The sequence below is a fragment of the Pteropus alecto genome, unplaced genomic scaffold, assembly GCF_000325575.1.
Source record: "Pteropus alecto unplaced genomic scaffold, ASM32557v1 scaffold102, whole genome shotgun sequence".
NCBI lineage: Eukaryota > Metazoa > Chordata > Mammalia > Chiroptera > Pteropodidae > Pteropus > Pteropus alecto.
This window is the reverse complement of record NW_006432224.1, coordinates 2,474,577-2,485,592: the sequence shown is the minus strand read 5'-3', so window position 1 is coordinate 2,485,592 and position 11,016 is coordinate 2,474,577. Positions and strand designations below refer to the sequence as shown.

General features: G+C 62.6%; 1 protein-coding gene across 1 annotated transcript in view; it reads right to left on the bottom strand.

Annotated features, from left to right (window-relative positions):
- Nucleotides 1–11,016, bottom strand: part of PCSK6 (proprotein convertase subtilisin/kexin type 6) — an 84,011-nt gene that overhangs the window by 47,823 nt on the left and 25,172 nt on the right. The window contains exons 7-9 of the mRNA XM_025043525.1: nt 4,908–5,020; nt 4,231–4,403; nt 927–1,139 (exon numbers count right to left, since the gene is read on the bottom strand). Of these exons, the coding sequence (XP_024899293.1) occupies nt 927–1,139; nt 4,231–4,403; nt 4,908–5,020 (499 nt within the window). The remainder of the gene's footprint in view (nt 1–926; nt 1,140–4,230; nt 4,404–4,907; nt 5,021–11,016) is intronic.

The window sequence follows — 11,016 nt, the reverse complement described above, 5'->3', positions numbered from 1 at the left end:
ACACACACACACACACACACACACGCACAGCCACCCACCCCTGGGGACTTGGTGTCCGCCTCGCAGCTCCGGCCCGCAGGCCGCTGTCAGGCTTCAGCACGGCGTCTGCTCACGCACAGGCCAGGCCGTGCGCGGTCCCCAAGCGGACAGGACGCGGTTCAGACCCTCGCTGCCCGAACAACCACCGACGTCAGCACCTGCCTTAGCCGCGGCCGCCGCCGGGCTGGGGCAAAGGACTGTGGCCAGAGCCAAGGGGAGGACGGGAAGCCCTCCCGCTCCCACGGAAGCGTCAGAACAAAGTGCGGATGATTCCGAAGGCGCGGATGAGCCACAGGAGGCACGAAAAGATGCCACTTAGCACGGGAAGCGACGCGCCTCCCAAACGGCCTCATATTCGGTGTCTGAAGCCCTCCCGACGGCTGAACCCTGGGATTCTGCGTGACCCCCGAACTCACGCCCGCCGTCTGTCTTCTTTTAAAGTGAGAAAGCACTAGAAAAGGGGGCACCGCAGACCCCACTCGCAGTCCTCTGGAACCCCCACTTCACGGAAGACAACGCACAGTCCCGCTCCGCGAGGGGACGCCGGGCAGGGGACGCGGACCCGAGAAGCCTCTCGGCACAAAAGCCAGATGTTCTCGGACTCGGCCGTGTGTGCTGACACACGTCAGCTGGATCCCAAGCGGTGTGACCACAGAATGTGACAGAGCTAAAAGCAGACGCCTTGCCGGGAACGTGCCCGGTTCTTAAGGGTTATTTTTAACGTCTCGAAAGCCAGAGAAGGTTTTAATTGGCATTCTGTGCAAACATGAGAAGGTCGGGGTCTGAAGGAGGCTGCCGGGGCACAGCCGGCTCCCCGAGGGGTGACAGTGGCCCCGAGCCCCCCGCCCGCGCCGGGGACATGCAGGCGGCCCGCCGGGGGCACTCACGATTTTCCGCTCGTAGAAGGCGCCGCTGCTGTAGGTGGTGGCCAGCGTGGACGCGCACTCCTCCAGGTACCACGGCCGGTGGCCGTTCTCGGTCGTGCTGCTCACGGAGATGGTGTAGATGCTGTTCGTGTAGCCGTCACAGGAGCAGTGGTCACCTTCCCGCCCGCCGTTCCCGGACGCCCAGACGAAGATGGAGCCCAGGCCGTGCCGGCCCTGGAGGGGGCACGGGACAGGCGTCAGCCCGGCCGCCGGGGCCCCGCGGCCCGCGGACGGTCCCTCCAAAGGGGCTAGGAAGGGTGCGCTCAGACCACGTGCACGCACTGGGGACACGGGTTTGAATCTGATGGTGGAGAGAGCCTGAAAATGGCAGAGTCGCGGGACCTGGCTGGGGAGACGGCCCAGTGGGCCTCTCTGTGCTCTGCGGGAAAGCCAGGGGCCGCCACGCCAGCCGGCCCAGCCCAGAGCTGTGCCTACGATGCCCATCGCGGTGACCTGGGGTCCCAGGACAGGAGCTGAGACAGAGATGAGGGCTGAACTTGGATGAGCGAGCGGCCGTGGGGGACATGGCGAGCTTCCCAGAGCCCCCGCTGGAGAAGCGCTTCTCCGGGACAGCGAGCCGCTTTTGAAAGAGGGACGAGACCGTGAACTCTGCGCGAAGACCCAACGGGTAGAAGGGGGGACGGGTGCCCGGGGCTGCCCGTGCCGTCCGGGGAGCGGCCAGTGTCCCTTCCGTGCACCTCCAGGCGGTCAGGCTGTCCTGCGGGTCCCCTCGCGTGCAGAATCCCGTTTTCAAACGCAGCCCCGTTCTCTCTGCACCCACAGCGCCCAGCGCTGGCCCAGCCTCGAGCACCAGCTGCGTCAAGACGCCAGGGACCCGGGCGGCTCGAGCGGCTGCGGCTGCTCCAGGGGACGCTGCAGGCCCGGCCGAGCACCTGTCCTTCTGTGCGGGAGAGCGACCACCTCGACCGGTCCAAACCGATGTCGGCGTCGTGCCTGGGAAGCGGACAGCTGACCCGCGAACCCGCGGGCGCTGGTCCTCAGGGCCGGCAGGTGCCCAGCGGCTGGACGAGGCGGCGTGAACCTGCCCTCCGACGGCAGTGACGAGCGAGGCTTTGTAGGGACCCACCGTAAACAGGTCTTTCTGCCGAATCCTGGCTTCGGAACCTTCTCCCGCCACCAAACCACGTCACCTGCCTAAGGTGAGGCCAGATTTTATAGAAAATGACCACAGGTGACAAACGGGGTTCTAAGGAGGAAAAACAGTGGGGAGCTGTGGATCGTTTGAGATCATCCAGTTTCCAGGATTTTCCGAGGCAACTTCAGACAGCTGCGATTTGAGTCTCCCTACGTGACATATTTTACTTTACGATGACTTTAAAAAAAAAACAAAAACAAAGAAAGAAAAAGAAATGACCTCAGTCATTCAAAATACAAGAATGGCAGGGACACGCGGTCCCCTCTGCAACCTGCTCACTCGCTACGATGCTGCTCAGACTCCGAGTGCAGAGTTTCTGTCCGAGCCCCAGACGTTCCAGCGTCCCGGAAACGGGGGACCCGTCCAGAGATCTCACACGGTCGCACGGCCCCTCGCGGAAATGACAGCCGCTCAGAGCGAACGCCGTTCAGGCACCGTCTTCCAGGCGGAATGTGCGGCCTGTGACTGGCAGCTTCCATGAAGCTTGATCTTTAGCAGGCTGCACTAGTCATAAAGAGTGGACTGCGCCATCTCAGTGATGGAGCGGGTGGCAGGAGCCGGGGCTGGGGAACATGAGACCTTTTGTTTGGCGCCCCTGGTGGGCAGCACTGCGTGGCCAGGCCCGGACCTCCGAGCATCCCCCGGCCAGCACGTGGCGTGGTTCAAGCGCTCAGCCGCCTGACTGAAGCAGCCTCCTGCGTTTTCTTGGCGTCCTGGGGACAGTGGAAGCTGCCTGGTGTCCCCAGCATGAGCGCGAGGTCCGGCGCTGTAGACGGGTGGTGTGTGTCCACACTCGCTTTTCTTGTCTTCTTGAGGGTGTGGCTGAGCAGGGCGCTCCGAGGGACACGGGAAGGGACGCCCTGCTTTTGGTCACTAGCTTCTCAGACATTCGAGGCGAGCCCCACGGTGGGGGAGGACGGGCAGCGGAGGGGGAGCCTCTGCCTCAGCCTCAGGAAGCAGCAGCCCCTCCAGAGGGCAGGTGGCCCCGACGCCCACCGAGGGCTGGCCCGGAAGTGTGAGGGACGGGGGGACACCTAGGCATCCAGCGGGGACGGCTGGCCAGGCTGGGGGCATCCTAAGGATACTCAACCCCAGTAAAAGGAAATCAATAGAAAATAACACATCCAGAAAAGCAGTCAAATCGTACCGTTTAGGAAAAGATCATAAACGGTTCAAAAAGCAGCCCCCTGGGGCCGGCCTGGGGGATGGGCGGGGCGATGAAGGAAGGCCGCCTTCTGACCACATTTTAATCGGGGTGCACAGGTTACATGACATAAGTACTTCCAAGAAAACTTTTAAAAATACATAAATAAAATCAGCTCACGCCCCGTCCCTCCCAACAGGAGAAGTCAAAGGGACAACGGCTCCGCATGGCTGCCTAGGTTTCCTGCCCAAACTCCCGCGGGCGTCTCCCCTGGCACAGCCCGTGCTCTGGGCTGGGGCTCGTTGGCCACTCGGGGCCACCCAGACACTGGGCACAGCTGTCTGCTCCAAGAAGCTGTCTTCGCCCAGAAACGGGTTTTGCCGCGCTGCTTGTCACAGCTGCCTCGGCTCCGGCCCCCAGCCCTGCCCCCAGCCTGTGTGACTCACAAGGACCGGGAACGGATGATCGGAGCGACTGGGGTCGGCCCCCGGGCAGAGCCCGCCAGCCCCCTTGGCGTGCCCTCAGCTGCTCAGGGACGGCCAGCGCTGGGGTGTCTGCTGCTCAGTCCCAGGCGAGGTGCCATCCAAGGAGCAGCGCCTGCCCACGGTGGCTCAGGAGGCGCCGGGAGGCTGGGGGCCAGGCCACCGCTTGCACCCGTACAGTGCAGACGTCAGGCCGGGTGGCCTGCTAGGACCCGTGCCACCTACCCGCATGCCCCCAGCCAGGACACTCGGGCTGGGGGGCAGCGTGACGGGGCTGGCAGATGACCAGCCGGCCGGCTCGCGCTGGGACAGCTTTCTATGACGGGTGGCGCACGGCCACTTCCCTGAGCCCCTGGGCGACCCCGCCCTCGCTCTGGTCCCAGAGCAGAAGGGACTTCCCGGCCCCTTCCGAGGCTCCGGCCTGGGTCGCTCTGCTTTTCCGCGCCCTCCCGGGGAGCCCGCCGCAGCCCCGGCCACTCACACCTTTTTGACGCCGTACTCGAAGGCCTGCTTGGCCAGGCGGCCCGGCCCGTCCACCGTCTTCCCGTCGTCGTCCGGCCCCCAGCTCGCGCTGTAGATGTCGATGTAGCCGGGCCTGATGCCCAGGGACTTGGCCTCCACCACGTCGGTGACGTCGCCGTCCAGCATGCGGACGCCTGCAGGCACAGAGGCTCGGGGTGTGCACGCGTCCCCGACACTGTGGCCCGGGGCAGGCAGGACGCACGCGGCCCCGGGCCGGGTGGGAGTGACCCCCGTTCCCCCCGACATCACTCTGGACACCCTTCCCCGTTCTCTGCCGATGTGGAGGCTAAAAATGACACCAGGCCACGTGGCGGTGGCCCCAAGGCACGATGGCGACAAAGAAAACAAAGCTCCTTGGAAAAGCGAGGATTTAAACAGCTTCCTCGACCACGTGGACGTTTCTACAGCGGATCTGAGTCGCTCTCCCGGCCGTTAATAGTTTATATTCGTTTCTCTACTTAAAAACGTGACTGCATTTGTGATTTATAACTAAGAGCCTATAACCTGGAAGAGGGGAGGCCATACCCTAGCCTGGTGAGGACAGCGACGCCATCCCCGTGTGCTCCCTGGCCAGGGGTCTGTCCTCCTTGTCCCGTGCCCGGCGTTTGCCTCCGTTACTACCGACACGCTGCGCCCACCCCGGCCTCTCGACGGGGAAGCAGGGGCCGTGACAGCCACCAGCATGTCCCGCCCGGATACCAGCACGTGGCTGAAGTCGGGCCCCTCGGAGGCTCCGGGACCGTCCGCCGCCCTGCCGGGACCAGCACGCTAGGTGGCCGCTCAGTGCCCACGGCGCCCACCCAGAGGCCCCAGGCGCCCCTCCTGGATCCGGCCCGGCTCCGCGCCTGCGGCGGCCCCGCCTTCATCAAAACGAATTTAAACCTTAGAGTGACTGAAGACCTAACAGAAAAGAGGACTTTTTCTGATGAGACTGACAGATGCTCCCGCAGAAAGTCGGGGAAACACAGAAATACCTACGACAACACGAGAGTTATTTTCTTCTCGTATTTTCTCTGCCCGCAGCTTAGCATCTTCTCCAAGTTCTTTTTCCCACTGAACTTTACATAGGACCTTTCCCTGCGCCCCTTAATTCCCCCAGCGCACGACTGCGACGGCTTGCAGCCCCGCCCGTGCACCCCCAGTCCGGACGGCATTCTTTCGGGGGTTCACCTCACCAAGCAGAGGGTCCCCTCTCCCCCAACCAGGCTCGATCTTCATTCTCTGTCCCAGAATCCACAGCGACATATAGTAGGTGCTCAAAAAACAGGAACTCGGGATATAATTGATTTTTAAAAACAAAATGAACAAAATGCTGACTTTGCCCGCGGTTAAAAGAGATGGGGTGGCCCACGCGGGAAGGCGGTCCTGTGGGGACATGTCCCCAGGCGCTCGGGGACCAACGTTTGACGTAAACTAAAGCCTCCTGTGCCATCTGCTGAAAACCCAGGCGTGGGCAAGCTCTGCCATCACGCCCATCCTGCTGGCTCTGAGGGACACGGAGTGACAGCTCTACTCCACGGGCCTCTCGTCAGGAGGTGACGAGGCGTCCCTGTCCACTTGCCGTGTGGCACCACGTCAGCACGCGGACGACGGTGGCGCTCCTGGGCCCCCTGCAACCAGGGGCCGAGGTCCCGCCATCGTCAGCCTGGGCACCGCGGCAGAGACCCGGACGTGTATCCCGCCCGGTGCTGGAGGCCGCGGTCCAAGGTCCGGTGTCCGTTCGATCCCCCGGGGGGCCTGCTTCGCGGGTCGCTGACGGCCACCTTCTAAACTAAAGACGGTAGCTCACGTGCAGCGCCTGGCACCCCACACGCACGCGATGTGCGTGTTAGCGGCTGGTGTGACCCCCTTAGCCTCTCTGTCCCCATCCGTACACACGGGGCAAGGCGCCTACCTCCAGTGACAACTAACGGTAACGACTTTTTACCCTTTTTAAAAACATACGCAGGTTGACATGTGTGAAGGGTGGCATGTCACATACATGGTAGTTACAGAGCCTATAAAATAACGGGCACCGTGACATCTCCACCCAACGCACGTACGAACATGACCCAGTGGGGCCTCCACCCGTGCCCCGCCCTCACACACAGGTGAGTGCCCAGGATTCTGGATGGTTCTTTCCACTGCCTCTTAAAAACGAGCGTTTTAATACAGCTGTACACGTGCTTAAACAACGCACTCAGTTCTGCTCGTACTGGGAACGAATCCTTTGCTGGTTACGCGTTGTAAACATCTTCTCCCAAGTGATGCTCTGCGTTGTTTACGGGGCCGTTGGAGAAACAGAGTTTCTTAGTTTCCACAGAGTGAAGACCGATTTCCCTTTGAAGATCGAGGCAGTTACAAGGGGGGGGCGACGTCTTTTCCGGTTTGTCAGCAGCACCTGTCGTGGGGTTCGTTCTCTCTTTTACAGGCGGGGCGGAGGGCGCCCCAACCCCCCACCCCCTTACGCCAGCTCACTGCACCTTCACCTTGCTGATTTCCAGGTGGACAGGGGTCAAGGTGGCCCGAGGCTGTCCCCTCCCCTAGTCACTGGTCCACGTGCCCAGGGCTTCTGGTTCCTGGTTCTGTCAGACACACTGGGCCCAGCCAGGTGCTCTCTCAGCCGTGAACCCCAAGAGAGGCGTCAGAGCCAGGACGGGACGCTGGTGCTATGGTGTGGCCAAGGTGTGGCCCCCGGCAAGGAAACAGCAGGGGACAGAGCCCTGGGGCGGGAGCTCGGCTCTGTGTGACCCTGGGCCAGGTGTCAAACTCTCTGGCCCTGAATTCCAGCATCTACCTGGCGGGGGCTGAGAGCATTAAATCCACGCCGAGGCCCCGGTGGCCGGTGCTGTCTGGGGACCGGCAGCTGCGTTCCTCCGCCCTTACTCTCGGCCACGGACTCTGGGACAGGAACCCTGCCGGCCACACCGGCAGCCCAGGTCGACCGATCCCGGAGGTGAAACCTGCCCGCTAGTCTAGGACTTCTCTGTGCGACTCAGGTGTCAGAGTGCCTGTTTCTGAACGAGAAGAATGAGATGCCATAAGACGTCCAAACGCACGTGGAAACATGTGACCAGCACGGCGGGCTGACAGCTCTCACGATGCTCTTCACCTCGGGGGACAGTGACCGAGGTGTGACGAAGAAAGCACGGTGCGTGGAGATTTGAACGAAGCATCCGTTTTCCCCAACAAAGAAAAGGTAAATATTTTCGGTAGAAGCCTGCCGTTCCGATATTAGCTTTAAAAGTGGAGGGCTCTGGAAATGCCCAGTTGAAGAAAAACAGTAATCATTTCTCTAATGAAAAAAGAAAGGGCCGTTTGCCACAAATTGGCAGGGACAAAAAATCATCTGGACAGAGCGTGAGGATGGCAAACGCACTCCGGTCGTTCGCGTGCTCGGGATGGCTGCGGTGAGTGGGGTTCAGAGCTCAGGTGGCAGGAGGCCCAAGGACCAGCCTGGGGCCACGAGCTGGACGCAGCCTTGGGCAGGAGGGGTGGCGATTTGCAGGAGGTGACGAGTTTGTGTCAGCGGATGACTCAGAGCGCGAGCAGAGCCTGCTCCCCGGCAGGCGGCACTGGTTACACGCGGGAGAGAGTCACGCAGGCCGTCCCCGCTTTACGCGACATACGCTTTCCCATAAAACTGCCTGAACCCGACTTTTTAAATTCCCTGGGCGAACTTGCCAGAATGAATGAGTTTCCGATACGTAGGTCGACTCAAAGACCAGCAGCACGTTCTTCATAGTGCTTCCCCGCTTACTTCTGGGTTTTCATGCGACTTCCCCAGTGGCACCTGCATCCTTAGGGTGGGCCCATCGACGCAAGGCAGCACGGGGCGCAGCACCCCCAGAAATCACCGAGGAAGCTCCAGTTACGAGGCGACGGGAGGGTCAGAGCATGACTGTATTTGGGGAAATGGTCTTGAAAGAGGTAATTAAGCTAAAACGAGGTCATGTGAACAGGCCCTAATCCCACGTGACCGGGGTGCCATAGAAGAAGGAAATACAGACCCCGGCAGCGCACAGACCGGGGTGACCACGCGGGGACACAGCGCGAAGTGGCCACCTGCACGCCGAGGACAGAGGCCTCGGCAGAACCCGCAGCTGCCAGCTCCTTGGCCATGGACTCCCCGCCTCCAGAACCGGGGGACAACACATTTCCATCGAGTAACAACGGCAAAGCTGGCAACGGAAAGCACACGACACGTGCACAGACGCACACCGACGTGAGAAGCCGGCCGGGCGGGCCACGCCGGGACGAAGGCGGCCAGGACGTGGCCGTCCCGCTATGGAGAAGGGACGAATTTTGCCTTCGGCAAACGGATGGCAACGAAGATCGGGTGGCAGCGTCCGGGGCGTGGCAAACGCCTCCCCAAGTCTTGCTCGTCGGTCCTGAGTTTACTGGCGTAAACCCAGAGCGTGGTCGCCCATGTCCCCCGCGGAAGCGGCAGCGCGTCCCGTTCCAAAAGCCATTCTGGGCCAAGCGAGGTTTCCACAGCTGTTTAGAAATGGTGCAAAGCTAAATGGTTTGGGTAACTCCCATTGTCGCCTAAGACAGGAACAGGACTCTCAAATCTCTGACACGACACCCAAAACGACGACCTCGTTCTACGAACCCGTGGCACTGCGTGCGCTCCGCCGAAGTGTCCAGGCACATCCACACTCGCCACCGTCACCTAGGGGCTTGGAGACCAGCGCTGACCACCCGGCCCGGTCTCTCTCAGCCTCCTGCTCCGGTCCTGACCCCCAGCTGCAGCCCCTGCCTCCCCCTCCAGAGAGGAGGCGCTGTGGCCAGTGGCGCACCCGCCGGCCCACGGGCCTGTCCCGCCACGGAGCCCTAGGCCCCGGGATGAAGCCGTCCGGGCAGGGTCTGGTGTTAACCGTGCTTTAGTCTCTGGGTTCTGACACTTTGACATCGTGGGGCCTCGCTGACCCTGCAGGCCAGACACCCCCGGACCCCAGAGCCACCGATTCCTAGCAAAAGCAAACGACCCCCCTGTGGGTGGTCCTTTCATGTGGAAGCCACCGCCAGAGAGCCTGCGCCCCGCCACCGCAGAGCCTGCGCCCCGCCACCGCAGAGCCTGTGCCCCGCCACTGCAGAGCCTGCACCCCGCCACCGCAGAGCCTGCGCCCCGCCACCCCTCCAGGGGCTCTCACACTCGGGCCACACTCCCTGCCCACATGGCCAGCTGAGGCACCGGACACCAGGGACGGACCCACACCCAGGGCCGCGCAGTCGGTCGGGCCGGCCAGTCGTGAGCCTGCGGGCCCCGCCTGCCTGTCGCTTCCTAAAAAGCACAATGAGGCCTCAGCCCACTCGTCCCTCGCTGTCTCCGCCTCCTGCCCAACCTGGCACTTTGCGGGGTGCCCGCCGCCCACGGTGTGGCGTGGCCCCTCCTCCTGGGGGCTATGAACGACCAACTGTTCAACAGCCACTGTCTCCTGATCCGCTGGCCTTGCCACACGTAAATAATAATGAAAGTTGCAGTAGAAACTGGGAGGGCCTCGGCCATCTCACCCGTCCCCCGGGGAGGGCATGGCTACCAGGAGAAGCAGGGTGAAGAAGCTGCGGCCCGTCCTTGTCCACCTCCTCCTCCCATGGCTCCTGCTGAGCCTGGGGATGCTGGGGCCCAGCAGGCAGGGGTGTCGGATGAGAGTAGAAGGGTGAGGGGTGGGGAGCCCCAGTCCCACGAGAGCACCCTGACGTTCCTTCGCTCAATCCCCCAAAGTTCTCAGCACAACCGAAATGCCAGCGCGGCTGCAAACGCCCTCAGAGCCTTGGACGACGACGTGGCGGCTCCAATGGTCCCCTGAAGACGCTCGGCCTACCTGCTTGGAGAGGACACCGACGCCGCCGACCTCTGCGACTCCGAACGAACGTGTGCACTAACTTAGGGCGTGGCTTAATTTTGCTGTTACGCGCTTCGTGCTGTCACGTTCGTCGGAGGAGAAACACGACGCAGTTCTCCAAAATGCGGAGGAAAAACCCGCACATCGACCTGTTCTCGCTCCGTTTGCAGAAACAGACTGAGCACGGCTGAGAAGATGCGCGGGCTTCGTGGGGCCTGGCCGGGGACCCTTCTGTTTCAAAGCATCTGCCAGGCCCAGGGCGGGGGCCCCGGCGGCCTCTGGCTCCCCGCTGCCTGCTCGTGGCAGCCTTGGGGTCTGCCGCTCAGGCTAGGGGCGCTTCTAGAAGAAGCTAGAAGCAGGACCAACTGTACCAGAGGTGCCGCGTCCTAGGGGACGTCCGTCCTGCCTCGGGCGATGTCTCAACCTTGTCAGCCGTCAGCACAGGTGAGGAGCTGCGCGCCCCTGAAGATGAGGGGCGAGGGCGGCACTCGCCTGCCCCGCGGGCTGGGGGCTCCCACAGCAGAGCGGGTCCTGCCTGGCTCGCGGGCTGCAGGGACGGGGCTGATGCGGTGGGAGCAGGGACCATCCCACAGAGCTCACCTTGTGGGTGAGCCAATGATGACGACAGCGGGCCGGTGGCTTCACTCATTTTGGCTGAGAGAGAAGCGAGGCCGGATTACGCGTGGAGGGGACCCGAACGGGGACAAGGAAAAGGAGACACGTGTGACCCCGGAGGCTCCTTTCTGCCTCGGCTCCTGCTCGCAGGCTTGGTGGCAGCGGTCCCCACCGCCACGGCCCGGCATCGGAGAGCTACGACCACGCAGGGACAATCCGAGCTTCAGGGCGGGGAACGGGCTCGCCACAGGAGGCAGGGGACAGAGGAGAGGCGGGGGGAGCTGGGACGCGGAACACACAGAGG